The sequence below is a fragment of the Urtica dioica genome, chromosome 4, assembly GCF_054948205.1.
Source record: "Urtica dioica subsp. dioica isolate 48M chromosome 4, U.dioica_male_clone48M_v1_H2, whole genome shotgun sequence".
Lineage (NCBI taxonomy): Eukaryota > Viridiplantae > Streptophyta > Magnoliopsida > Rosales > Urticaceae > Urtica > Urtica dioica.
The window spans coordinates 43,044,197-43,071,579 of NC_142759.1; the positions used below are offsets into that span (position 1 = coordinate 43,044,197).

Here is a 27,383-nt window from a genome sequence, read left to right on the forward strand (position 1 = left end):
ACTCCTTGTTCGGGAGGAGTTACCTGCCGCCTTTCATTAGACCCTTGACCCGTGCGGCGGTTCCCGTTAGTTGGGGCTGCTACGGGGATGTTTGGCCGAGAGCTTAGTCGCTCTCTAAGCTCATCGCCACGCTCGATGCGTCGAGCAGTGAGATGGTCCCTAAGATCAGGGCTGGTCGTACGGAGGCGCAGGCTTCGTCTGCGACGGCGCGCTCTCCGCGTGCCCTGACTCTCCGCAACATTCTCCCTTTGACCTAGTCGGTCGAGGGCCGAACGTCGGGAATTTCCCTCTTGAGAAGCAGCCGGTGCATCGCCTGTCTGGGGTAGGGGATTCGAAGGACCGGCTGCAAACACGGCAGGGTGTTCCCCGTCCTTCGTGAGAGAAGTCTCGATATCCTCCGAATCGCCAGTACCCTCGTAATCAGGGTCGCGGTCACGGCTTTCCTCGTTGAGGTTCTTAGGATCCCCGTTGGGGGTAATTGTGTCATGCGCGGGTTGCTTCGCAGCCAGTTGGCTGTGGTACCTCGCGTTCTTCGCCTTTAGTTGGCGGATATTCTCCTCCAACTCCATGATGCGGTCGTCCCTGCTATCTGGAGATGGAGATGGTGAGCGTGTCGAGCTCTCTTCGTGGAGCGACTCTTCGTCACCATGCGTGTGAGAGCGCAAGAAATATTTTTTGGTCCCAGTGACGTTATCGGGGTTGTTCACGCCCTCAGAACGTACGGGTTGTTGACTACTCATCTTTTCTCAAGTTCGAGAAAGTTGAGTTTGCAGAAGAAAAGAAGACATGAACAAAAGGGATTTCGGGCTGAACAAGTCGGGAAGTCCCCTCCTTCTAGCGCCAAAATGTTGTCGCACGAAAATGAACAACTATTGAATACCTCGGGCGGTTCGATCCAAGGCCGGACCAAGTGATCGCACCCGGGCCAAAAGTGTGAACTCGAAAGTCTCGAACTAGGTTTTCTCCGATCAACCCACCTCTCAGAGGAGAGAAGGGGTGAGGAGGGGGAGTGACCGTGCCTTGTGTGTCGGCTGCCTACGTACCCATGTGTGGGATTAGGTCATAACGTAGTTCAAGTGTATGTAACGCAGTGTGAGGCGCGGAGCCTTGGTGGAGAAGCGCACTCGACGAAGGAGACGGTGCACGGAGGAGTCCTCGGCGACGTCTCAGAACCTCGGAGATCGCGGGCGCGAGAGAGAATGTGTGTTTTCTCTCATTCCGGACGCGTAGGCGATTCCTAGTTGGAAATGCAGGACGCGTAGGCGATTTCTTGTCAGAAATGGCGGACGCGTCTAGGGTGCTAGACGCGTAGGCGATTTTCAGTCGAAAACCGTTAGAGCACTCGTGGGCTCAAGATTAATCGTTCGATCAAGAGAGGCGGCACTCGGGAGTCCCCGGAAAGCGCTTCAGAATCTCTGAGAACGAGAAATCGAGGAGAATCCGCTTCAGGCCAAGGATGGCATCCAGAGAAGCAGAGAGAAGTCTCAAGTTCCTTGAGAATGAATGGGCTCGCTTTCCCCTCAATGAGAGGGGTATTTATAGGTGTTTGAAGGCCTTAGAAGGTCCCTTTTCGTCCATGTTGGACTAGGGGCGCGCACGCCGTCAAGTGGAGGCGCACGGCACGCACGGCGCACAAAGCGCGGCGCAAAACGCGCGGCGCGCGGCGCAGGGGGCGCGGCGCGCGGGTCATCAGGCGTGGCGCGGGATGCGCGGCGCAGGAGTGTCTTCGCGCGGCGCGCGGCTTGCTGTGTGGCTGGCCGGCGCGGCGTGCTGCGCTTGCGACGCATGGCTCGTCTCGTCGAACTCTTGTGGGCCTTTAGGGGTCTTTGGATATCATGCTTTCTATGCGAAATGTGAAGGTCTCTACTTGACGAGAGTGACTCGATTCGAGGAGCAATTCGAGGCTCGACTTGAGGAGGGCGACTCGAGGAGAACGACTCGAGGCTCGACTCGAGGAGAACGACCCGAGGCTCGACTCGAGGAGAACGACTCGAGGCTCGACTCGAGGAGAACGACTCGAGGCTCGACTCGAGGAGAACGACTCGAGGAGCGACTCGAGGCTCGACTCGAGGAGCGACTCGAGGCTCGACTCGAGGAGAACGACTCGAGGCTCGACTCGAGGAGAACGACTCGAGGCTCGGCTCGAGGAGCGTGAGAGTTTGGTACGACGACTCACCAGTCGACTCGTGACAGAAGGCTTGCCGCTTTTCAGGACCTCCGGACTGACCATCTGCCCTTTGAACGGCGTATCTTCTTGGCGTCTCGGGTTTTCCGAAAACGACCGACAACATGGGTATAGAAATGTGAGTCTCAAGACATAATTTTATGAAAATGATTTTTGTTCGAGAATTCATGGCCAATTACTAGATGAGAGAATAAAAAGATTATGCCTCCCATTAAAAGCCAAGAGAAAGAAGCTTTCCCAAATTTTAATTCTTTTTTTCCATGCTTAGATCCGTGTATAATAAGCCTATATCATGACCCCAAAAAAAATCATGTAAAATGTGTGAAAATCAAATGGCACAATAAAATTTTGGCAAGAGATAAATGGAATTGTCACAAATTTCTCAAGGGTCTCCAAGTGAAGAACGTACAAGAAAAACAAGATTATTTTAACTATGAGTTGGATCTAGGGATTAGGTTCATGCATATTTTAGTTGGAAATAAGTATTTGACTTTAGTTTCATTTTGTGTTCATAATAGAAAAACCTCCTCAAGAGACGCTTTATTTTATTACAAGCAAAGCAAAGAACGTGAACAATGGGTTGCACTAACAATATGGAAGGCACGATTGTATAACATATTATTAGAAGCTGATTGACATACATGAGTTTACTTTTATTTAATTTTTTTTAGTATTTTTTTTTTATTATGAATTTTAACTAACAAAGATCTGTACTGCCAATTATCTTCACGGGTTTAATTATTTTTGAAATATTTTTAAGCTAACATCCGACCACTCTAACAAGTAACAACTAAGCTTATAATATAAAATTGTGTACTTGCTCGTCTTCTAGCTCTATTTTTAATTTAATGCTTACATTAATTTTTTATTTTCTTGGCCATAGGTTTGGAGAACGATTCATCACGACTTTTGCAAGTTTTTTTCCCCGATATCCATTGTAGAGTTTTTAATCCTTTTTGTAGGGCCAATTTTTTTCCTTGAAATCATCAATCATAATTACATATCAATAATCAAAGTCACCAAAGAATATAGAAACGCTTGAAAGAAAGAAAGAAAGGAGAAAAAGTGTTAAACATTCTATCAATAAAAACTATTTACATAATCATAAATTCCAATGCTTGTCCAGAACTTGGGATGTTATATATTTTTTTATTATTTATTGTCTCTTTTTTTTCTTTATGGTTTGATGTTACTCATGTTCGCAAACTCCATATGGTCCCCCAGCACATAAAAAGTTAAAATGTAATAAAAAAAATGAATAATATGTGTATATATATATATACATATACATATATATATATATATATATATGTAATCAAAATGGTTTAGTTCCCTCTCTTATTTGATGAAGTCACTGATCCTAGGGTACTTTATTTTACATAATTGTCTTGCTCAAACTTTTTCATTAGTTTCTTACCACACTCAATTCCATTTATTTTATTTTCTTATCTCCCCCACGTATTCAGGTCATAATAAAATAAAAATAATACAGGATATACAACAGTCTTATATGTATATTCGTATAAATCATGTCCACCTAAGAAGCAACTCATGCATGTCTTTTGGTTTATTTATTTTTTTCTTATCACTCACAAAACTTACCTTCTACAACTCTCAAATATTTGGATTCAAACTCTTTTCCTTTCTGATTTTACATTCAAAAAAATTATATATTACCTTATGGTATAACTTTCCATGAAAATAAAGAAGCAAGCTTTGTTTTTATAATGTTTCTTTAGAGAGGCTGAAAGCTTATTAGGAGGGAACTGTTTCAAAAGCTCTTATCATTCATTCTCTACCAATGACTCAACTATTCAAATTCAAATCTCTCATATCAAACATTTAATTCAAAGGTAAGTTCTAAACGATTTCTAGACCGTTGGCTAAAAAGTTTTCAAATTTCAGTTTTGTTTGTTTGTTTGGGGCCTTGAAGAAAGAAAAGAAGAAGAAGAAGAAGAAAAAAGGACTCTTCAAAGATATTCCAATTCTTTTTACTCTTTGCAATTTTATTTTTCTTTTTTGTTAGTATTGCCATGAGCTTTAGCTACGCATGTTTCAGTCATTAAATACAGCTTCTGAATTCTGATCAAGATAATCACGTCTCAGAAACCACTTTTTGCTTTTGTGTCCAAAAGTAGGAACAAACATTATTCTTCTTCTTACCCTTTTTCTCTTCTTTCATGTTTCTTTATTCGACATCTTCTTCTCTAACTATAAAACCTTGTTTGTATAATGTGATCATTGAGTTCTGAATTTTGAGAGCACACATACCCTTTTACACAATCATTTCTTTTGCAGGTTCTGAGAATTCACTTTGACCCGCCCAAAAAAATTTAAAAAATAAAATAAAATCTTGACACAATGGACAATATATCAGGGGTTGATGAGACCTATGATCTAGGGTATCAGGCGTCGCCATCTTCACTGGACCAGAGTGACCAATCAGCCAACGGGACTCCTCTGAGCGGCGATTCCTTTGCTCATCGCCGGACCAGCTCCGAGGCCTCGGCTTTCTCCGAGAGCCTCGACGATCAGAGCTACTCGAGCGAGCCCTCACCGTCGTTCTGGCCGGGCTCGAGATCCGGCGGAAACCGCCAGAACCAAGCTGTTCTCACCAGAGTGACCATGAAGCAAAGCAGCAGCGACAAGCTCGATGATAACGCAGCTTCCGACACAGGTTTCCTTCGAATATATTTTCTTTATTTTTTTGTGTGAACCAAAATCATGGCTTGACTTTTCTCTTTTATTCGGTATGGGCAGAGCTTGACTTGATGAAGGAGAGATTCGCAAAACTTCTGCTCGGAGAGGACATGTCTGGAAGTGGGAAAGGAGTCTGTACAGCTGTCACTATCTCAAACACCATAACCAACCTCTATGGTAAATATAGTGTTGATGATTGAAAGGTCAAACATTGTTTAAGATTTCTCATGTATGTATGTGTGTATGTATAGCCACTGTGTTTGGACAAAACTTGAGGCTAGAGCCTCTGAATCCGGAGAAGAGAGCTTTGTGGAAGAGAGAAATGGATTGCCTTTTATCAGTTTGCGATCACATCGTTGAATTCGTTCCCGTCACGCATGATTCAGAAGACGGAAATTCCATGGAGGTAATATAAATGGAAAACTAACTTTTGTTCTCTCAATTTTAAAAGTTGTTTACGTGTTCAATTTCGTAGGAATATAAATCAAATTTGTGTAAAAAAAAGTCTAAATTCCTACAAAATAAAGTCTGAGAACTACTTTGTTTCAATAAAAGGTTCAATTTCATCAACAATAAAAAATAAAAATAAAATAAAAAAAATAGAGACTATTAAAAACTTTTTTTTTCGTTCTTGTGCATGCATTAATTTTTTTTTTTTCTCTTTCTTTCTGTTTTTATAGATTATGTCTAGTAGACCAAGAGCTGACATTTACATGAACCTACCGGCATTGAGAAAGCTCGATACAATGCTTATCGTAAGAAAAAGCTCATCAGTCTTAAAAAAAAATCATTTCTTCGAGACTCTGTTCATTATGAAAACCATGTTAAAATGTATTATTTTTTTGTCAGGAAATATTGGACAGTTTCGAGGAGACGGAGTTCTGGTACGCAGAACAAGGAAGTATGTCATCGAGCTCGATGAGCTCATCGGGTCCTTCCGGATCATTCCGGAGAATCGTGGAGAGGAAAGACGAGAAGTGGTGGCTTCCAGTTCCATGTGTCCCTCCAAAAGGGCTCTCAGAGAACGAAAGGAAGCATCTGAAGCACAACCGAGACTGCGCTAACCAGATCCACAAAGCCGCCATGGCCATCAATACCACCATTCTCGCCGAAATGGAAATCCCCGACTCATACATGGAAGATCTCCCTAAGGTTCAATAGAGAAAAACTCTTAAACATGTCAGTTTAAAATGTGTCCTAAACCCGGTTGTGGTGCACTCAGAGCGGGAAAGCGTGCTTAGGAGATTCGATATACAAGTACCTGTGCTCGGGGGAGAAGTTCTCAGCGGAGCATCTGCTGGAGTACCTGAACCTGGCCTCGGAGCACGAAGCCCTTGAGCTCGCTGACAGAGTCGAGTCGTCCATGTACACGTGGCGCCGCAAAGCGTGTCTCAACAACTCCAAGTCTTCTTGGGACATGGTCAAGGATCTCATGTCCGACACCGACCGCACCGACAAGAACCACATTTTGGCCGAGAGAGCCGAGGCCTTGTTGTTCAGTTTGAAACACAAGTTTCCTGAGCTCTCTCAGACATCCCTCGACACGTGCAAAATTCAGTATAACAAGGTCAATAAATTATTTCGTCTCCTTGTTTGTAACAAGCTACATTGTCATTTTAACATGAATTTTCTTGCAGGATGTGGGACAAGCAGTACTTGAGAGCTACTCAAGAGTGTTGGAAGGTTTCGCATTCAACTTAGTTGCGTGGATCGAAGATGTTATATTTGTAGATAGAGCTGCCCGGAATTAAGATCACTAAGACGCGATTACCTTAATCACAAACATTTTTTTTAAACAGCTTAATTGTTGAGTTTATTGTTCTTATACAGAAGATATTTAGTATGCAACTTGTACAACGTCTATCATCCAGCTTCATTTATGATGTCGAAATTCGAGCTTCTAAAATTAGTGCATCTAGTCGAAATTCGAGCTTCTAAAATTAGTGCATCTCTATTTAGTTTAGATCATAAATGTATAAAGTTCTAACACACTAATCTACAAAGGAATGTCAAGTACAGTTATTCATAAAATATTGAAAATTGTTCTAGTAGTGGGCAGTACATGCTTAACATCAATACTTTTGCAGCGATTCTGAATGCTTTCCAGTTGCAAGCCAAGTCTCCTATTAAATCTTTAACTAATAGCACATGTCAAGATGTCATTAAATACATCAGAATTCGTCAAGGACAATAATCAAACTCAAGAAACATTATGAATTGAGTTAAATTCGTGGAGAATATTTATTCCCATGTCACTAAACTTATATATTCCTGTCATTAAATTCCAACTTCTGCGGTAACCACTTTCTTATAAATTCTTAAATGCTAGGCATTTTTCCAATACTAGTTCATTATTCCTTTTACAGCATCCTAGTATGCTACGAGATTGTAGAATCATAGAGAATAAGCTGAGAGAAACAAAAGATCTAAAAAAAGAAAAACAGGATGAGCTTTGACATCTAGACTAGAGCAAGATCATAGAGTTCAGCTCAGATGAAATTACAAGTTACATACTTCCCTTTAACGTTAGACCATAGATGACAGTCCAAAGCAGAGATCTCAGCACCAAGAATGATGATTAGTACATGATATGCAAATTAAACATATACATGTACATATGTGTACATATACCTGGCTGTATTATATGCAGTGGTGTGGGAACAATGCAGCAAATGAGAGTTGATGATTCAAAATGAGTACAAAAACAGCTACATCTCCTTTTCTTTTTTTTTTTCCTTCTTTTCCACTGAAATCAGTTGGTAAATAAGTGAAACAATTATCTCTATATACAACAGCCTCGTCCTGTCCGAACCTCGAAGCCTAGACCGAGGAGATGATCAAAATGGGTTAGTAGTCAAGCGCGGCCCGAACTTGAACTTGATCTTTGATCGGACGGTCTACGTGGCGACCAAGGAAAAAAATTCCCGCACAGTAGATGATCTTCGACACCAATTTTCAGGCAACAAATAAAAGAAATCATAAGATTTTACCTGTGGCGGGACAATCTCATTCCGTCCGGAACGACAGTCCATCGTGAAGATTTCAGCTATCATCGTCAACAGCCCCAATGTAAGTTAGGTCTTTGCGTCTCACTCTCACTGTGCCTTTGAGCCAGCTACAAGCTCGGAGATTGGCATGGTCGCCACTGCCGATCAAGCCGCTATTGCTTGAACATTGGCCTGACCCGGCACTGTCTTCAAGGAGAGTCCAGGGGTCGATCTCTCCGTCGGAGTCCTGCTGAGCTGGCGGCAACGGCTTGGGCTTCCCTGCTGTAGAGCGCCCTGAGGAAGTCTGGCTCCTCTGAGACGGGATCGGGTTTCCCGAGTAAGACCCGGGAGTCGGGATGAAGGTTCGCAGGCACGCGAGCGCGGCGTTCGGAACGGAGGGTGCTTGGCAATTCACAAACCACCGAACGGAAGGAAGAAGAACGGGCATTGCGGTTTGAATACGCCACCGAATCATATCCGGGAGTTGCATTCTGTCTAGGTCGCTCTACATTCATAGATCGATAAAAATTAGCGAGGATTTCATTAAACTAATAATGTAGCCGCTAGTCAGAATTCGTTACTTTGGATCAAAACTCAGATTGGGATAATTACCGGGCTGGCCTGATAGTCTACGTATGGTCTGGTTCCAATAGAATTTTCCCAATTTTACTTACCTTGTAATCTTGCTTTTCAGATTTTTCCTGGTTCTTCTATATTAATATAATAGTTTCTTTTCAAAAAAAAAAATAAACAAATCGGACCTTAAGTTCAATTACCCAATTTACATTTTTAAGCTATTTACGAGTAAAAAGCAATTCAAGGCATATATTTGCATGCTAAAATATTCATATACCTGTAAATTCTCTGTCAATTCGCGGTCAAATACGGATAAGTCTTTAGGGTGTTCATTTGTTGACTTGGATCCCGACTTTGATCTCAGCCAAGTTGGTTGGGATCTGCTCAATAGCCCATGGAGAACCAATAATAACCGGTCAAAGAGACATTCACTGTATAGATCTGTGCCGATAGAAGACACTGCTTCTGTTGAAAACTCTATCTCCTTTTTAGATGAATAAACTTGAACAGGATAAAAAGAAAGATCTGCATCCTCGTGCACAATGCGACTTCCTAGAAGACGAAGTATTACAGAAGCAAGTGTGTGTCTCATGTTCTTTCCGGATGGCTCCCTAGCAAATAGATAAGGGGAAGAAAAAAAAAAAAAAAAGGTCTTTAGTTTTCCAGTACAAACTTGTAGCGAAATTGTAAAATAATTTAACATTACCATCAGCAAACTTGAAGCCTTTTTTTAAATAAACTATCACCTACCTTTGAACAACAGAAATATGTGAATTATTCTACATCATAAAAATACTGTCTTAACCCGATTCGATTTCCCCTGGATGCAATTGGGGCCCATGGGGATAGTCTCACGGTCGATAATGCCAGGGCCTTGTGGATTTTAGTCGGGTTATACCCAGACACCACGGTTATAAAAAATAAAATAAAAAATTATCTAACAAACTGTGAATCTCTCTACAGAAATACAAAAGCGGAAGATAACTGAACCAGTGTAAGGTTATCTATCTCTACTCACTTCCAGGTGGGTGAAAGAAAATATATTGGTACTGAAAGTTTGGGCAAACAAGCTGTGCTCTTTCCATGTTATATGAGATTTTCACATTCATAAAAAAAAAAATAAAAAAAAAATAAAAAAAAAGACAATACATAAAAGGGGGGTGTATGTATAATTACCCATCTGAACAGATCACAGGAAGTAATCTCAGAAGTAACTGCAATCGCAGGGACATAGAAGCTCGCAAAGCTGAAGGAGACGGCGGAGTAGAATCTAGTTGAGCTGCCGCTGCTCGCCTAGCTAATCCGGGACTACCACCCTTGATAGCCTTTCGACTACTCCCTTTGCTCACCGGGCCTTCGGTTCCAGGAGTAGCTGGTCCAGCTTGCTTATCCATTCCACGTGTAACACCATTTATATGTTGCTCGATATTGTTCAACTGTTTAATCAGGTCACTTGCAAAGGTATAGCGTGAGTCATCGGAGCTTTGATCTATGCAAGGAAGAAGCAGGTCGATGAGAGCCCTCTCAGCCACTTGCTGCTGTGCGACATTACCAGTTTCATTATCCAATGTTTGATTCGGCCCTTTTTTGGACCGCTTTGACTCTGCTGTTGCCTCCTCAACAACCTCACCTTCTTCGAGGGAGATGGATTCGTATTTCTTTTTGTCCCCACTCATCACTTGGTGATAACCGGACTTGTACCAGCCCCAAGGCTTCGAGTAAAGGGTCTTGGTGGATAGACCTTCGCTTTCTGCAATGTTAATAAGTCGCTGTCTAATAGTTTTCCGTCCAAAGACAACATCAGCGCCAGCAAGGAACCATTTAGCCTGCAGCAACATAGAGTCCTCCAACGACCTCCCAAAAAGATGAACAACGGCTGAGAAAAGGGACGCGGCATCAGGCCTAGCCAATAGCCTTGTGAGGATGATTTGAATGAAATTGTTTTCGTTTTCAGAGACAGAAGCTTTTCTGGGAGATGAAGAGCGTATGGCATCCTTCAGGGACATATCATGGTTTTGGACCTTTTCAATGAATGTCTGTTCGTTCAGAAGAAGCCGAAGCTCTATCCACTGCCAATGGAACTTTGCAGGTTGAAGGGTATCCAAAATATGTACAAGCTTTTTCAAAAGCTTTGTTTCGGCCTCTGCAAATTGGATTTTGGAATCACCCTGTCCAAACCCCCTGTTACAATCGTCAGGCATCTTACAATCAATGATTGCATTTAGAAAGAGCCTTGCGCGTAGAGGAACAAAAGCCTTGGCTTTCAGATGCAAGTCAGAACCACTCAACTCAAGAATGGCTGCAAAATCAGTATCACTACTATCTGCAGCTACGAGATCATAAAACCCCTGACTGTCCCTTAAACATGCATCCCGGAAAGGCAAGTGCCTGATAGCATCATTAATAGCAGCCGATAAAGAGTGATACAGCTGATTGATATCCTCACGAATTGAGACGCTTGCACTTAGAATAAAAGGCCTCCATATGACAAAAGCAAATATTGAATAGGCAGGTGGGAATACTAAGCCAACTGGAAGCATTCTTTGCATCCTCGAAAGAGCTACTATGAACGGCTCATCCAAGAGTTCCACAACCAATCCATCAGATACCGTTCTGCAGTTCCCAACAAGCAGCCTAAACCAATGAACATATACTTCAATCAAGTTGTCCATCTTAAAAGAGCCAAGCCGTGCGCTGCCATTAGAGCTGGATCTAGTGCTCCTGACAAACTGACCTATATCCAACCCTTCCTTCAATCTGAACACCGTCACCATTCTCTCCAAGCTAATAACCCCATAAACCACAGACCCAACAACAAGTGCAGAAACAGCAGCCGAAAACTTAGTTGCTCTGCCGAGCGCTGCTTTGGCGGAATTGCTCATGTTTTCATTGGCCATGCCGCTACCCGAATCATGGGATTCCGGGGATGACTGAAACTGGTTTCGAGAACCCTTTGCAGGAGCAAATACCGCTGCTAGGGCTGATGAAGCTTCAGTCGCAAGGGCGACCTCAAACACACGGGTTTGGCGCTCTCCAAGAGCTTCCTTGAGCAGGCATAGGCAACTTATGTGGACACGCAGAATACGCCTAGCAATGCTCATCGATTCCGTGGAAAATGGTGAGCTTGGAAACCCACTTCCTACTCTGAAATCAGGCAACTTTGCAATGGTTGGCCCGATGTTGCCGACAATTGCAGAAACAGCGGAAGAAACCAGAGATGGATCCCCTTCTTGGGCAGCACCGCCAGTCTGCCTGATACAGTCCATCAGATCAGAAATTACCTTCTGGGCTACTGGATATGGGTCATCCCATTTTTCAGCAATCGGTTTGGGTGCCCCAGATGCAAAGACCTTTCTGTCTTTTCCAAAGAAATATTGAAGAACGTCCTCAATATTCAAATTGCGTTGCACAAGCTCACGCATGTTTGCACCCACTCTAGATAAACGGCCACCGCTAATCTTTTGACGGAAAAAATCATCAAGGTCTTCAACTCCGGCAGGTACTCCAAGTGGAAAATTTAGCTCCCCATCCCCGGATCGCCCAGGATCGAATTCGGAGACAAGTCTCTTATCACATGTTGCCTTGAATGTTTTTTCCCATTCAACGACACTAGCCACCTTTCCATACTTCTTCAACAAATAGCGAGTGTAGACTAGCGATGATGAACTAGAAACTCTTCCATTAGAAGCTATGACAGTTGTCGCACGATGCATCGCAGATGATAATGCTTCTGGAATAAGATTTTGTGCAACAAGTATGTTCTCGTACCTGAATCAGAACCAAAGTTATGAATTTATCAGAATCTGAATTGTAGTAGTCTGCAAGAGAATCAAAGACAGATGTTCATCTTGATTGAGAATAGAAATACATGCCGAACGAAACCACATTTGAAGGAAGAAGACAAAAAAAAAATAAAAAATAAAAAATAAAAAGGGCTTCAAATAATAGTGACTGATGTCCAGTAACGTCAAAGCCGCTTCTTAATCTTATTATGATTTAAGAGAACATGAACCCTCCAGGTAATTATTTGCAACTTAAAACAGCATAAACAGAATCTATTGCCAAAGAAAGAGCACACGAAAATAAAAATTAAAAAATAAAAATAAAAATTGGTTAACAAATTTAAATATTGTATACATTAAAAACATATTTACCTCCTGAGCGATGATATCAAAAATGTCTCCCCTACTTCGCAAACATGGTTTTCCACGTTTCTTTGAATCAATAGACTGTTCCTCCCACCATGCATGGAAGAATTAAGATTACTGACAACCTTTGGCAATAACCAAAGGATAAATTTAACACCCAGCACCAGGTCATTTGAGATGTCCATCAGATACAGGACGGACGATAGTTCATCCTCGCCAAGCTTCCATCTTATTGCATTCTTGTCATCAACAGAAGTGAATCCCCTTCCAAGTTGTCCAGCCTTGGCCATTGTTTTCTCAGCATCTTCAACAGCCTGTTTAACAACCGTCATCAGCCACACTGAAATTGTCCTCTTTTCCACAAAACGCAGTCGTTTCAGAGCTTTTCCAATCGAGACAACATCTCCACATTGGTTGGTTTTCAGCCCTTCAACAGACTTGGGAGTCTCTCCGTCTACCCCGGTTCTATGGTGAGGGCAGTTTACTTTATTGTCACAAACATGACTAGTAGACGCTCCCTGACTACCCTCGATCCTAGAAGCCGCTAGTTGAGCGAGACTCGTAGTCTTGCGGCCTAGTTTCTGCCTATTCCTCGAAACCTGCTTATTAGACTTCTGTGGCGGCTCAACAACCCTTATAGACTCAGTTGAGTTGGAACCCTTCTTCACCCACCAGCTATCATCATCATCAGAGAGAGTTTGACCCGGACTTCTTTCATCACCCAATTTCTGCCTCTTAGCTCTTTTACATTCTTCACAACCAGGTGTGCCTTCTCCAATATCAATTTTGTTGAGCTGTGACCCAAAAGACCTCTTAATACTCGACTGCACATCTACCATCCCTGTCTCAGCAGATTTTGACAGTGCTTTAGGGAGCCGCAAGAGCGTAGAGATTGCTTCCTTTAGTTCATCAATATCAACGTCAGATTTGACTATTTTATTTGATGACTGAATAGCCTTCCTTTGATCAAAAGAGGCTGATGAAGCACCATCCTTTACCAAAGCCAAATTGGACACCGGCTTTTGGGACATAGTATTTGTTTTGTTGTTGTAGAGAAGTCCGCCGAGCAGAAGCCTGCGTTCATTTGAGTAACTATGCACGGCCTCCAAAAGTAGTGGCCCATCGGGAAGCCCAGCCTCTTCAAGTGCATTCCGCAGAAAGTGCCCGGGCAACTGTTTCAAAATTCGATGATGCCTTTTTCTTCTGCTAGAATCAGCAAGCGATCCATCCATCTCCATGATTCCACTCACCAATAGCTGCCTTACATATGCTTGTGGATAAAAGATTCCAGCGTGTATCAATTCCGTCATTAGTAGTTGAAGCCGTTGAAAGCCATCCGCTCTGCAAGCTTCATGCTGATCAATCCAACACACTAAGATATCATGCAAAGGCCCTGGGCTTTCAAAAATACAAGATGCCTTCGTACTTTGTTGGTCCATGGTTTTTAAATTACTTTTGGTGTCGCACAAATCCCCCACAGAAGTTCTAATAGAATAACTGTTTTGTTGCTTGGAACATTTTTTGAGACTGTCGATGATCTTGGACTTGGGTGAGTTTCGCAATCCCCCTATTTTTTGCTTCAAAAGCCGAATCGCAATGTATACCTGAGAAAAATCTTTTCTGCCGGTGAATTTCATTTCATCAGGCGGGGCAGTCCGGGAATCCCGGAAATCACACGTTGCCCACTCACAAAGTAAAAATACTGAAGAAACAAATGACAAATCGACACTCCCAATCCACTTCAGTGAAGATCTTAAGCAAGTGCTAACATCAGCCATCCAGCGTTTGTTAACAGCTCCATCACAAAGATCCTCGAAGAGAAATTTGTAAGCCGCTCGCACATCTCCGTGCACACAAGATTTATCCAAAGCCTCTACAACTTTAGCAACACTATGACCTGGATAACCAGGACGTGCAGCTTTTGCAAGATTGTCTGCGCGTTGCTGAATCGATGAAACAACATACTCAAGTGCCAGGGATTCATATTGTGCATCAAGACCTTTATTTCTAATTGGAGAAGAAGCTTCTGATGATTCAATTTTAATCTTCCTCACATCCTCAGAAACTGACTTTGATAAATTTCCATCTGTTATGACATGAGAGACAACAGAAGCTGGCAATGGAAAGCAATCCAAAGCTACAAATGTATCTGGCACAGCAACTATCAAGTAACGTAGCATCTCAACCAATGCAGAGGTGGTGTACGCTTTACGAGAATTATCAACGAGGTCCGATCCACCTGAAGAAGGCTCGCTTATGAAACGAACAGCTATTTCCACAAGATTATGCACAGAAGTTTGGGACAGAACAACAGTTTCCAGAACGCCATATATAATTGGCAATAGCAACTGTACTATCTCAACCGACTCTTTATCCTGCATAACGCGAGCATAGGAAGTTATTTGAAGCATGTTCTATCTACATATATATATATATATATTTTTAAAAAGAAACAGCTGACTTTATTAGAACCGCGGCAAAGCCGGAAAATCCAGAACAAGAATATATATATATATATATGTAAAACAAAGTACCTGAAGTTGATGGAGAACCCAGTCAATTATAAGGGAAGGCAGAGTCAATCCTTCTGCGTAGTGCCATTGCAGGAGTCGGACCATATACCACCATTTAAAATGCAGAGAAGAATCTTCAGTATCTAGTCCAGCAGCGAATGGATCGCCCCTTTGCTGCATAGATCCTGAATACAGCATCTGTGTCGGTCTATCTCGGATATGCGGAATAGCATGAAAATTATTCTTTGATGAAAACTCATCCAAGAGACACTGCAAGTAGTCAATAACATCTTTTGTCCATAACTCAGTGCGGGACAGCTGAGCTTTATCCGGTGAATTAGAACCAGGACCAGGTCGAACCTGCAACACATGCATTAACAAATTAGATGCTACCTGATTCTCTTTGCTGCAGGCAGATATAGCCGAGAAAGCGAAACCGGCTCTTGCTGGACATACCTGATTAAGATAAGTTACTTTGATAAACCAGGTTGCTCTTAACAAGGGAACATTATTCCTTATTAGAACTTCAAACAGGGACGTTTTTCTATAACCATGAGGAACATGATCAGCCAGGGAACGTAATCGCTTGTGCGGTTGTGATAAACCCTGAAATCCGAGTAGAAAACTAATATGAATTCATCATCATATATCACACCTTAGAACTTCAAATTAATTGTGAAGTCATTTTTAGTGGCTGAACAATATCATTTAAATGCTTAAAGAACTAAGCCCCATTATTTATGTAGCAAGGTTTTCCATATTAAAAGCTTATAATTTCAATAACTTCCTAAATCATTATATTATATTTCTACTTCAGTAAATGGGTGATTGCTTACAAGATAGCTAGATTGGCCGCTGTTTGGTGTATTTGGGGCAAAAGAAACAAGATCATGTTCGAGGAAGAGGAATGGAACTTCCGGGCGGTGATGGAAAGCATAAATCATTGTATTTCTCTTTGGTTGCATGTTAATTGTAAAGATTTTAACAATTTCCCTTTCTCTATTTTGTTGAGGGATTGGGTTTCTGCTTTGTTTTGACCTTTCTCTTTTTGGTTCGGTGGTTTTCGCGGCTGTTGTTTAGGCCTTTCTGGTTTCTGTTTTGTTCTTCCTCGCCTTGGATTTATCCAGTTATTAATAAAATTTGCTGTTTCTATTAAAAAAATATATTTCTACTTCAGCATTGAAAAACTCTCCAGCATGAAATAGGCAGCTCATGGTTCAATATACCATTAATTCAGTATTACCTATCCTACAGGAAGTGTTTGCCATTGATTCGACAATATCAATTACTTCAACTGGAATAAAAAAATAAAAGAGGATTTGACAACTGACTGAAACTAAGGCTTTACCTCGATCCATTTCTTACGAAAGTCTTCACTACATGACCTTTGCTCAGGAAAAACGCCAGGCTTGGTTAATAGAGAATCAGTAAGAGGAAACCCATAAACCTGACCAGCCTGCAAACGTAACAAGAAAAATCATACTTGTGATGAACAATCTTTAGTTCCACAATCTCATAAACTGAGAGCACAGGTTAATCATTCATCTATAGAAAAATATCATCATATTACACAGCAGCATCGAAAAAGGAAATTTGACCAAACAGTTGTAAATATGTGTTGAGAAAATATAGATGGATTACCTTCCTCTTTTGAGCTCGAGATTCATTGATAGCCCTTAGACATTTCCTGATAGCCTGCAAAGTGGACAATGACTTAAGCACAAATCATTTACATATCAACATTGAATTCTACACTAACCACTCAGCCATTTAAGTGACACAAAAACTTGTGAAATAAGTTACAAAACTTAGTGACCTGTAATTTTCCACTGTTTCAAAACTTTCTTATCTTGTTTTCTTGGAAAATCTATTTATTCGGAAAAACAATATAGGATTTTTAAATGAACAGATAAAAGATTTACCTCTTTGCACTTATAGACACCAGGCTTGGAAAGCGATAAAGCTTGAGTTAGTGTTATCTCCCTAGATTCCTGTATAGTCAACAAATAAAACAAAGTCAAGTAGCTCTAAAGATATTTGCTAAAACATACAAAAAAAAAAAAATTAAAACTTATATTATATATACAAGTTCTTTTGATTTGAACATCATAAGTAGCATTAATTAGGCACTAATATTTAAGTAGCAGAGGTCTTAACAATCTATATTTGTATAAAGGACATGAAAAGATAACAGAAATATGTGAGTGATTCGAGTTCAACACCATTAGAAGTCAACAATTTCACTTGAATGTTGTAATTAGGTTCTTTGGGACGTGATTTTCGTGATTTCTTCGCCTTGGGAAACACTACTCTTCCAGCTAATAACATTACCGGATTAAAGAGGTCTTTGAACATAAAATAGGGTCATTTATTTGAGTTATATAAAAATGTGAACCAGTTTAATCCTCTATCTGAAAACTAAAATAATGACAAGTAAATATATATTCAGTGGGACTAAATGCGTAAATTATGTGCGTCTCCTACGGGTTGGTCACAATCATGAAAACATAATATTAGGAAGGAGAAGTCCAATATTGGATAAGAACTTTCTCTGTATAGGTGTCATCTACACATTCATTTAAGATGAACTTTTATACCTCAAGCCCTTCAAAGGTTTCCCTGTATCCTACTTGCACATATTCTTTGGTGAGCGTCTCCTCCGGGCAATTCGGAACTTGTGGGTGAAAGTCCGGTGGCCCAAGTCTGACAATTGTAAGTGAGTACGAAATTCAGATCAATATTTATAGTTGGAAGAAGTTTTCTACAGAATAACTTATTATGTATGGATTAAATTGATAGCACTCAAACATATAACCGTGACTCTAAATGTTTTACTAAAGAAACATTTTATTCATTAAGATAAAAAGGTCACAGGAAAAATAGGACCAAAGTTACAACTAAAGTAGAATGTTGAATAGCAAAGATATCGGACCAAACCCTAGTTGAAGACGCCTTAACATTAGTTAATAGCACAGCCATGACTCTAAACAACATCCCAAGTGTCAATTAACCGTTACAAGAAAATAATTGATTAAAAATAAACTACCACTAATACGTTATCAAATTTACCTTGAATTTAAAGGCTCTTTGTCACACTTCAATTTGTAAGGTGTCAACGGAGGCTGCCGTCTGAAAAAAAAAAAAAAAAAAGGCCAATAAGTCACATTTAATGGAGAGAGAGAGAGAAATCTACATGATCACATGGATGGAAATCTATAGAGCAATGTATGCATACAGATATCATTTAAGAACACACTAAGTTTGGGTTGTGTAAATGGATTAAAAATGCTGTGTTGGGAGGGCACTTACCTTGAACTTAGAGAGTAGTTAGGCGTGAGGGAAGATGAATCAGCCCGGGCGCTATCCCTAGCCGAAGCTCCCCCAATTGCACTGTTATTAACTGCACTAGTGCAGCCACCGGGATGATACCTTTGCATCTCTCCAAACTATCATCGGCATAATGCCCCCAGCATTGAACTGCTACAAAAGGTTGGCCAGACTAAACTGCATATCATGAGCCACAGAGCTTCCATCAATTCCAGCCAAATATCTCACTGAAGTCTGGTCATTACAATCAAAATGCTTCCAGATATAACCACGAAAAGAAGGGCGTGATTTCCAGCACATGATTAATGTATTCAACAAGCTTTATTAAAAGCCACGTTGCAACTTATGAATGCATATGCATCCACTTCAGGGCAAAATTGGTCTATACATAGCTGTTGCAGGAATGCACAAGACAAACCCAAAGACCCTAGAGTGAAGAGGAATATTGGAGTAACAAACTACAATGACCAATGAACATCCAAATAAGATCACAAATTTCATATATTTATAACACAAAAGAATATTCTACTGTTTCTGCCACCAAACGATACCCTATAAATGCATGCTAATACAGAACCCAATCTTGTTGCAATAAAGATATTAGACCCCTGAACTGAACAGTATATCTGGTCACTCTTTGATGACGGAGAAGAAAAAATGGCATGCATGTACGTGTAACAAATATTTATATATATGCAAGGAAAAATTTTCTTGAGTGACCCAAAGGGGGGGAGAAACCATGCTTGGATACCCTACATTAGGTTGAAGTTGCAAAATTTATATCTAAAGTAAAACATATACAGTTATAACTGAATGCCTAAATTTTCACCCTAACGAAGGAAAAAAAAAACACCGAAACTGACCAAATCATTTTGAATCTGTGCTACTTAGTCTAACATCCGGTAAAGGCACTAAATTTTCAAGATTTTCGAAGTCGTAACTAGCCTCCAAATCAGCTGAAATTAGTAGAACAAAAAAAAAGTTCAAACTTTTAAATTACCGCGAAACAAACCAGACCGATTTCCACATAAAAATAAAATTAAATTAAATCTAATCAACCCAAGCAATCCACTACGTAACTGAAATCCAGCAAAGAGGATCGAACGCCCAAATCGACACCCCGAATCAAATTATTCAAATCTAGCATAAAAAAAATACCAGGAATCGAAGAACGAACCAGAGCTAGGGTTTCGAAGGCAATTCCTGTAGCGAACTTCGTCAGCGAGAGAAACCGCGAAAAATAAAAATTGAGCTAGGGTTTCGATTGAACATAATTCGATAAATTAAATAAATAGAAAGGGTAGGTAATAACTTTGGGAAATTGGAAAACTAGAACGAAAAAGGAAAAGATAGAAGCTCTCTCTCTGCGATGCGAGTGAAACTGTGGAAAAATAGAGATTTTTGGATTCGTAAACAGGAGAGAGAGAAGAGAGAGAAAGAAACGTCTTCTCTTCTGGCTTTGGGCTTTGACTCTTTTTTAGTTTTGCTTGCTGATTTTGACGACGACGATGCTTTCTCTCACTAAATCTAAAACGCATCAAACTCGTTTTTTTCTCTCTCTCTCTCTAACTACTCAACTATTGTGTGTTTTTTTTTTTTTGAAAATGAACTATTGTGTGTTGTTGTGTGATACTAAGAACTATCTAATTGGAGCTTCTTTCTTTTCTTGATCCTATCATATGCTGAATATTTACGGTAATAAATCATTTCCCCTGAAAAATAATACTTGTGATTGCACACCCAAAAAACAAACAATTTTAGTGTAGTTTGGTTTTGGTACAAAAGAACAATAATTTTGGTTTGATTTAGGCAAATTAGACACAGGATATAATATATGTTATTGGGATATAGTTATATGATCGAAATACTGTTACCGTTACCGTTCCGAGCCTTCGAATTTATTGGTAACCGCCCGTACCGTAAAGGAATACCGGGGAAAGCGAGAAAAAAAAATGAAACCGGTACCGTTGAACTTACCGTTACCGTAGAGGAATACCGTCAAATACCGGTATTTACCGAGGGGAATTCAGAAAAGAAATATACAAAAAAAACATACAAAGTACGTAGGATAAAATTCATAAAATTAAAAATAGTGTAGAATGTTTCAACACAATACGAAATTACAAATACAACAAAAAGTAAGTTTAATAACAAAAATGATAAAGTTCAACACAATCCACCAAATACTATTGTTCAACAAATTCAACATAGGAGGGATACAAATGACTACTCAAAGCGACCGTATGCAGCGGTCATACAGTAATCATACCAAGTCATGTAATGAGCATATGCACTAAAGTACCTGTTCAAGTGATAGTCGTACTCATACTGAGATGAACCAACAGTCATGGAGTGGAGGGGATAACCTGGAACTGGTTGCACCGTTTCGGGAGCGTAACTTGATGCATAGGAGTCCTGGTAGTTGTAACTGGAAGATCCGTCATCATAAGATGACTCTGTGCCTTGAGGACCAATTGATACCGATCCGAAGTTGTAGGACAAGTCATCAACGTCATTGCTAGACGTAAATGACATGGCATCATTCATACCTCCGCCCTGACCTCCGCGCCTGTATCCTGAATCAAAAAAGGCAGGGTGATGAAGACGATCAAAATCTTCTTGCGATGGTGCGTATCCAAGTTGAGAACCGCTGACATCACCAAATGAGGTGCCTCCAGCAGTAAAGGAACCCCCAGACCGATAGGAACCTCCAGCACCTCCCCCTGATCCACCGTCACCTGCACCTCCACCTGCTCCGCTTGATCTACGGCTTGAACCTCCGCCATCTGAATCCGAACTGTCTCCGGATCCGCGTTGAGGTTGGACATCCTCGTTCACCACTCGATCCGGATCAACTCCAATATCTCGAGCCGCTTCAGCTACTGCCGGATCCGGGTTCTGGTTGACGTCGTCCATGTGAACTTCGTCAATCCAGCGGAGCATTTCGTCGTCTCCCTCATTGTCGTTCCCCGAGCGTTCGAAAGCTCGTTCGATGATATCCAAAGGATCCAGGGGGTTGAGGTTGTTGTCGTGAATCCGAATTGCTTCTCGGAGCTGCAACTTCATGTTGTATGAGCAGAAAACAAGCTTCTCGAGTCTGCCGTACGCTAGACGGTTCCTTTGTTTTGTGTGGACGAGGGCAAATGTACTCCAATTCCTCTCACAAGCGGAGGCGGATGCAGTTTGTGACAAAATTCGAATAGCCAACGTCTGTAAAGTCGGGGTCCAATTTCCGTAAAGCTCCCACCACTCACCTGCAATCATGTGACATAAATCATATCATGTCATTTATTACCATTCCATGACATAGTTAATGGCTTAATGCATACAATTCATCTCACAAGCTTACTTGCACAAAGGGTGCCTCGTGCCGAAACAGCACTTCTTTGTGAGAAGTCCCCTCGAGCGTCTCGAAATGCGATTAACTGTAATTAGAAAATCAAATAAGACTCATATATTCATAATGTGATATAGCTTGTAACAATTTATAGTTTTATACCTCTCTCCCAATAGTTGACCCATCAAGATCCGAATGCAAGAAGTCGAACACCCTTGTCACAGCGGCCATGTGGGTATTGTCCATGTGTATATCCGGGTTAAACAGCAACTTTGGATTTAGGAAGAAAGCTGCAATGTGTAGTGGATGTTCCATTTGAGTACTCCATCTGTGGTTCACGATGTCGACAACCCATTTCTTCCCACTCATCGCTTCCAACTTCTTTCTCATCTCGTGGAAGACGTAGTATAGTAATCCCATCGTGGGATGCACCTCAGTGTCCACTAATCGAAGAGTGGTGTACATCGGCTCGAATATGGCACACACTTCGTCCACCGAATGCCAGAATCTGGGATTTAAACAAGTCTCGGATATGGATGTACCTGTAGGAGTTGCACTCAATTTGGAATCATCCCACCATTGACTACTGAACATCGTCCTCAACGCAGCTCTCTTCTCTCGGAGACTTCTGAGAGCTAGGTAGTTTGTGGCAAATCTTGTTGCGCCGGGACAGATGATTTCACCTGGGGATGGCTCCCGTAACTTGGACAACACAGTGCCGTGGTTGTAGATGAACTTAGTCGCATCCCTCGCAGATTTGATAGTTTGCTTAACACTATCTCTCTTCCCAATATCTTCAAACATCAGATCTAGACAATGTGCAGCGCAAGGTGTCCAGTACACATGGTACTTGCGTTGTAATTTCAACCCGGCACTCCTGTAGTTCGAACCGTTGTCGGTCACAACTTGGACGACATTCTCTTTTCCGATTTCTTTGAGCGCTGACCTCAGTATTCCGTAGATGTACTCCCCTGTTTTCGTATGCTTTGATGCATCAACGGACTTTAAGAACACCGTTGCACCAGCACAATAAACCATAATGTTTATGATGCTCAGTCTGGTCGGCCCCGTCCAACCATCAGTGAGTATGGTGCAGCCGTATTTTACCCACCGCTTCTTTTGTTCGTCAAGGTAGTTCTCCGCGTCTGCAACCTCCATATCGAGGTATTTGTTATGAATTTCATACGGAGTTGGTATAGGAACGCCTGGACCTGCAATATGCCAATATACATCATGTTAACGTTTCAAGAACACATGCGATTCGACAATATGAAAATAAAATTACTTATCACGAATTGAGGATTACCCAAGTCTTGAGCGGACGCTATCATGTTTTTGAACTCATGCGAGGCGGCCTTACTCGCCGGCACATGTTGGTGAACAAAGAATTTTGTTATGTGTCTTCCGAGCCACGTTCTCTTCTTCGGATCGACGATCTCATCAATTTTTGTTTGCTTCGCACTCGCTGACTTATATAATGACGGAGCAGCTGGTGGAGATTTTACCGTAGAACCACTGCCGGGCCCCGACATCATCCGAGCCTCCCATTCCGTCTGCGCCGCCTCTTGTCTTGACCTCTTCATAACTGCTCGTAATTGCGCTTCGTATGCTTCTTCGTTTGATTCTTCCCCGCCAACATTTTTAGTCAATGTCTTTTGAAGCGTAGATTACTAAATAATTCGGATTAATTACCAAAAAAATTATAAACATCACCACAAACTCTAAAATTAAAAACAATTCATAACAATTTCTTCATAAATCAATAAACAAGTTTACATAAGCTTAATCATCACTAACTACTCACAAAATTAATAAATAATTCGGATTAAATCATTAAATACAAAAAAATTACAAACATCAACACAAACTCTAAATAAAAACTACATTCATGCTCACTAAGTAGTCATAACTATCAAATTATAGTTAATCTTCAAGAATCATCAACAAATTTCAAGATTTATACTCAAAATCACAAAAAAACTCAAAAATGACGGGAAGCTCACCGGGAAGGGCGGGAACCGGCGGGAAATAGTCAGAAGTGGCCGTGTTCGCGTCGGGAAGAGGACGGTTTGGCGGGATCCGACCGGGATCTGGGAAAATTTGGGCTGAGCTGCGTCGGGAAGTTTTTGACCTAAAACCGAAGCAAATGATGATTTCCAAACGGGATCCGGCCTTTTATAGCCGGTTTTTTCTTCTTTTTTTTAACTGAACCGGACCGGGAAATGGGAACCGGGTTCCCACCCGGATCCCAATCCGGTTCCCCCGGAACCACCGGAAAACTCCGGTTTTGGTGGTTCCGGTTCCGGTGCCGGGTAGCTCCAAAAAGGGGGAACCGGACCGGTTCCCGTCCGGTTCCCCCGGTATTTTAATCCTTGATACATAGTACACTTTAGATTGCTTACTATTTTTGGGTTATAAATACAGATAATTTTTACAGCAAATATTATCTATACAGTATCAGATTGGTATATGAATTTCAAAGTTAGTTATTTTTTAGTAAGATGGTTCTAATTTTATAGAATTTAAGTTATTTTTATAAAATAATAGGCTTTTATACCAAAAAAAAAAAAAAAAAAAAAACATGCTACTCAATAAACTAAAATAAATCAACTTAGAGATTAAAGGTAATAGCGGCATAAATAAAACAGTTTTGTGTTTTCATACATATAAATTTATTCTTATTACTTACACCATTACTACTAAATACTATTAACTTTATATGGAAGTACACATAAAAAGCTCATATGTTACAAATAATTTAAATATGGTGAAATACATATATAATTTTTCGTGTTTTTATATTTATATACTCATTTTCTTTAGTATAAATATATAATGTCACTTTTTAGTTACACCACAATTATCAAAGTCGTTAATATTTTTTTCGGTGCTCCCGCAACTAAGAGCTTTTCGTAAAAGTCTTCTGGTGGTGCTTGACCTTCTTGAACTCCTTAAGCAACTTCCTCCACTTGTCCGAACACATATTTACATATGTTGTAACCCCGGTCGACCACCTTCACCAAACTCTAGTCTTAGAGATGCTTGTTCGGCTTTCGAGATATTGAACAAAGAGTCGGTCTTGTGGTAGAGCGAGATTAAAGCTTGGGTCTAATCTTGGACTCACATCTACAGACAGTTCTTCGTCATCGTCGTTGTCACGAGGGAGATAGAGACATTGTCAGAGATGGATTCTTTGACGACAATCATCATGCCACGGTTATCTTCATCGAAATTGATTGGGCGAGGCTTCATCGAAAAAGATTTAACGCTTCGAGCAAGCGGCGGAAAATAAAAATTTTCTTTTAAACAAGTAAAACAATTTTACTAACCTAGAAAAAGAGCAAGCACATGTTATTATTAAAACTATCTAAGAGCAATTACACGTTTACTAACCTTTATGTAGCTTGATCGTTGAGAAGCTTGTGGAGGTTGAATCGCTCGTCTCCCCACGCCCCTCGTCTTTCTTCGTTCTTCGGGAACTCGAGTAACCACGAAAGTTTCTATCACATAAATCACTCTATCGAGATAAGAAAGAATTAGTGTGTGGGCATTTTTAAACACGACGACTCAAGAACAAGTCTAAGAGTCGAAGAGCTAAAACACTAGGTCAAATGTGGACCGAGGTGCCAAAACAAAACGAAAGGAACTAGAGAGAGAGAGAGGGGATGGGCGGCCACAATGTCTAGAGAGAGAAGTTCTCAATCTCTAACTTATGTGGGATGAGAAAATGAGAGGAATGAGGGCTCTATTTATAGGAGATGAATTACCTTCAACAAGGTAGTTTCCTCTTCTATAGAATATCACATATTCATGAGCAAAATTTGCCCTCCTTCCCTTTATTCCACACGACTAACTAGTCTTTTAGAAGGCCTTGGATTTGTTTCCTCTATTGTTCTCTCTCTTGCCTTGGCCACCCATATTCATTTCCTCTTAGAGGAAATTTGTTTCCTTTTTTTCTTTTGGCAAGTATCTTCATACATCAATGCACAAAATTGGCTCTCTTTCTCTTGGGTTGGACGTGCACACCTTCTAGAAGGGGCTTCTAGATTTTTCTTCATTTGTTCATGACAACATAAGAAAAGCCCATTAAGAATTTTCAAGTAAAATTCCATGAAATGAAATTAATCCTCAAGACCAAAATTCATCAATATGGCCGAGTGGTTAAATCATTTGTCATCATATGAAAATGTCAAAAAATTTATTGGCATTCATTTCGTCCTATGTCCAAAAGGACAAAATACCATTTAGACAATTTTCGTAAAGACCTATCTCGTTCTTGTTTTGACTTAGCTTCTAGTTTAACTAATCCTACTCGATATGACTTGTGACAGTGACCTCATGGATCCAAATGAACAAAGTTTGAGCTAACACACTTGGACTCAAAAGTTCACAAACATTTTCCAAGTTTAGCTTAATGTCAACTGACTCCACTAAAGAGTTGACACCGAGAATCTCTCGGTTCAAATGAATTTATTTTCTACTCAAGAATTCAACTTCATTGTGATGAGTGGATCCACTGAATATTATCTATGTTTACCCTTCATGAATATCATCAGCTAGTCGGGATTTACAAAATTACCATTTTACCTTTCTAGTTGTTATTTCCTCAACTCATTTGTCGCTTGTGAATAAGTTGGAAACAATGTATTGACGAGGAGCTAACAAGTCACATTGATTCATCCAAAAAAAATTCATGACTCAATTTGGACACTGGCCAGTTCATTTATAAACATTCCAGGGAACAAAGCATGAGGTGATATATGTTGCATTTCAGCAATCTTGTACATGAATTCCATATCTATGAGATCTTCACAAAGTTACTCATGACATCTTCATAACTTAGTGCTTCACCAATAGGTCATGTTCATAATCACATAGTGAATCCGAACTCTGACTTTCTCAAATGAGAATACGTAAGCTATAAAATGACATGTCTCATTTCAGGATTGAGATAAGCATGATGCAATTCATACGTAGAGACTTCGAGACATAAGAGGTTAAATGGTTTGTTCTTATCTTGTCTCTAGAAGTGCACTAGTCAATTCAGTACCTTCAGAAGATACCTAGAAGAACTATAGAGTCTCCAACTCTCAATGTCCCATAACCAGACATCATAGATTCTCCTAACAATCGTACTAAGATCAATAGTCTTTTGATCCTTAGATTGCGAATATATTGTTTTAAGCAAACCATGAAGAGTTTGTTCATGCAAATCTACATTTGTCTCTTTATGTGTTGTTAGGTTTGTTTAAGGACTAAAGACTGTAGATTATCATAAAGCTTCAAACAGACAAAGACGATTGAATGAACGTTTCAACTTTTTATTAATGATTTGGCAATTACAAGCAAGAGTCTTCATGAGACTATATTACATCAAATGTACATAAAAAGACACTACTACTCTTCTTGTGGGCACCATTGACAACAAGTCGACTGAGACGGCATTTTCAATGGAGACGAATCATCCTCTAGTGAAGCCTCCAACGTCAAAGTCGTCGCATAGCTGGATCCAGCTTGGGCTTATGTGAATCTTAAACTCAGTGTAAAACTAATGTTGATGTCAGAGTTGGTCTCTCAACAATCATGAAACTATATAATATATTTACGTAA

The 27,383-nt window shown here is 40.6% G+C and overlaps 3 protein-coding genes across 5 annotated transcripts; 1 reads left to right on the plus strand and 2 right to left on the minus strand.

The window, feature by feature from the left end:
* Nucleotides 1–4,257: 4,257 nt before the first annotated feature.
* ROPGEF3 (RHO guanyl-nucleotide exchange factor 3) lies at nucleotides 4,258–7,309 on the plus strand. Of its 2 annotated transcripts, XM_089611896.1 has the most exons (7): nucleotides 4,258–4,862; nucleotides 4,946–5,062; nucleotides 5,137–5,291; nucleotides 5,566–5,640; nucleotides 5,735–6,037; nucleotides 6,108–6,452; nucleotides 6,523–7,309. In XM_089611896.1, exons 1-7 carry the CDS (start codon nucleotides 4,547–4,549, stop codon nucleotides 6,634–6,636), a joined length of 1,425 nt encoding a protein of 474 aa, XP_089468022.1. In that variant the 5' UTR covers nucleotides 4,258–4,546; the 3' UTR covers nucleotides 6,637–7,309. The 2 variants fall into 2 exon arrangements, with proteins under 2 accessions (XP_089468022.1, XP_089468023.1); XM_089611897.1 differs by lacking the exon at nucleotides 5,566–5,640.
* On the minus strand, nucleotides 7,302–20,059 carry CCT (RNA polymerase II transcription mediator). 2 transcript variants are annotated; one of them, XM_089611893.1, is made up of 13 exons: nucleotides 19,614–20,059; nucleotides 18,419–18,613; nucleotides 18,179–18,238; nucleotides 17,707–17,812; nucleotides 17,032–17,100; nucleotides 16,751–16,804; nucleotides 16,458–16,565; nucleotides 15,566–15,715; nucleotides 15,131–15,469; nucleotides 12,603–14,971; nucleotides 9,625–12,216; nucleotides 8,726–9,059; nucleotides 7,302–8,377 (listed from the first exon to the last, which is right to left on the minus strand). In XM_089611893.1, exons 2-13 carry the CDS (start codon nucleotides 18,544–18,546, stop codon nucleotides 7,928–7,930), a joined length of 6,759 nt encoding a protein of 2,252 aa, XP_089468019.1. In that variant the 5' UTR covers nucleotides 18,547–18,613; nucleotides 19,614–20,059; the 3' UTR covers nucleotides 7,302–7,927. The 2 variants fall into 2 exon arrangements, with proteins under 2 accessions (XP_089468019.1, XP_089468020.1); XM_089611894.1 differs by having other exon boundaries at nucleotides 19,595–20,059.
* A 1,870-nt stretch (nucleotides 20,060–21,929) lies between these two features.
* Nucleotides 21,930–23,428, minus strand: LOC149401564 (uncharacterized). The gene is made up of 2 exons (XM_089610782.1): nucleotides 23,080–23,428; nucleotides 21,930–22,984 (listed from the first exon to the last, which is right to left on the minus strand). Exons 1-2 carry the CDS (start codon nucleotides 23,354–23,356, stop codon nucleotides 21,930–21,932), a joined length of 1,332 nt encoding a protein of 443 aa, XP_089466908.1. The 5' UTR covers nucleotides 23,357–23,428.
* Nucleotides 23,429–27,383: the final 3,955 nt, after the last annotated feature.

Bases quoted from the DNA above. Each gene is read 5' to 3' on its own strand.
- ROPGEF3 (XM_089611896.1), top strand. From the start codon at position 4,547: ATGGACAATATATCAGGGGTTGATGAGACCTATGATCTAGGGTATCAG. The intron at 4,863-4,945 runs GTTTCCTTCGAA...CGGTATGGGCAG, and splicing joins TAACGCAGCTTCCGACACAG to AGCTTGACTTGATGAAGGAG. The intron at 5,641-5,734 runs GTAAGAAAAAGC...TTTTTTTGTCAG, and splicing joins AGCTCGATACAATGCTTATC to GAAATATTGGACAGTTTCGA.
- CCT (XM_089611893.1), bottom strand. From the start codon at position 18,546: ATGCAAAGGTATCATCCCGGTGGCTGCACTAGTGCAGTTAATAACAGT. The intron at 17,813-18,178 runs GTAAATTTGATA...TACAATTGTCAG, and splicing joins AAAGAGCCTTTAAATTCAAG to ACTTGGGCCACCGGACTTTC. The intron at 12,217-12,602 runs GTAAATATGTTT...GTTCTGATTCAG, and splicing joins TTGATATCATCGCTCAGGAG to GTACGAGAACATACTTGTTG.
- LOC149401564 (XM_089610782.1), bottom strand. From the start codon at position 23,356: ATGAAGAGGTCAAGACAAGAGGCGGCGCAGACGGAATGGGAGGCTCGG. The intron at 22,985-23,079 runs GTAATCCTCAAT...GGCATATTGCAG, and splicing joins AGCGTCCGCTCAAGACTTGG to GTCCAGGCGTTCCTATACCA.